Here is a 1,003-nt window from a genome sequence, read left to right as displayed (position 1 = left end):
GATGGCGTTATTGCGACCTGAAATACAGTCGAGAAGCGAGCTTTTACCCGCGCCTGAAGGCCCCATAACCACCAAGAGTTCACCCGGTCGAGCCACGCCGCTCATGGATTCGAGGATGGTTTTCTGCTCCATTTCCTTGGCATTTTGCACGGTTACTTGTAGTTGCAGGGATTGCCACTCGAGTGTCAGTCGAGGAGCTGGTATATCAGTTTTGACAGAACCTTCGCTTGGAGGGCCTTTTGGCGTTGATACGCCGATGTAAGGCTGTGGAGAGGCTGGAACGGGTGATGTAGCACTGTTGCTACTTCGGAGACGAAGTGATGCCATCTCGAAGGTTCCCAGAGATGTGACTTGTGGTTGGGATGTCAAAGTTGATGAATATTGCAAGTGGCGACCGTTTCAACACGCCGACCAGCGAACTCGGTAATTGTACGACCAGCTGAAGAGGTAGTTAGTGAGCCACGAGGAATGCAATCGCGTATTGTGCAGCACGAAAAGTGGGCGAAGGAGATGCTGGAGTCACGCGCTAGTTCGTATGAAGAGCGTGGAACACTTGCTTGGTCGTGGTGTCGACGCGGTCGGCAGCTTATCATGACATCCTGTTGAACATGATGGAAACGGTTTATCGATTTTGACATTTACCTGTATTGGATGATAACATGTATCCAATCGTGTTTACCATTTGCCCTGACAATTTAGATAAGTAATGATGCGTTCGTGGAGCTTTATGGAGCCATGGTGCGCAGCAGCACATGAGCTCCGATCAGTTTGACAAGAGAGAGAGAGAGAGAGTGTATGGAAGCGCCAGATGTAATCTCCAGGTTTCATTGCCCCGCTGTCATTTTATGACTCAGACGCAGTATTGGTCGAGGGGCCGAACCGAATTCGAACAAAATCTACAAGTCGGTATCTGATGATTCTGGATCTGTTATCTAAAGGGTCCAACCTGAACACCCCGGTATCCAACAGCACTCGAAATCTGGGCAATCAGGACACCCAGAAA

At 49.7% G+C, this 1,003-nt stretch overlaps 1 protein-coding gene across 1 annotated transcript; it reads right to left on the bottom strand.

Annotated features, from left to right (window-relative positions):
- Nucleotides 1–592, bottom strand: PPTG_22173 (hypothetical protein; the record flags this gene model as incomplete). The annotated part of the gene is made up of 1 exon (XM_008902067.1): nucleotides 1–592. A coding segment is annotated over exon 1 (327 nt), but the record flags the coding sequence as incomplete, so codon positions are not given.
- Nucleotides 593–1,003: the final 411 nt, after the last annotated feature.

The sequence above is a fragment of the Phytophthora parasitica genome, assembly GCF_000247585.1.
Source record: "Phytophthora parasitica INRA-310 unplaced genomic scaffold supercont2.12, whole genome shotgun sequence".
In the NCBI taxonomy this organism is placed as follows: Eukaryota; Oomycota; class Peronosporomycetes; order Peronosporales; family Peronosporaceae; genus Phytophthora; species Phytophthora nicotianae.
This window is presented reverse-complemented; position numbering and strand designations above follow the sequence as displayed.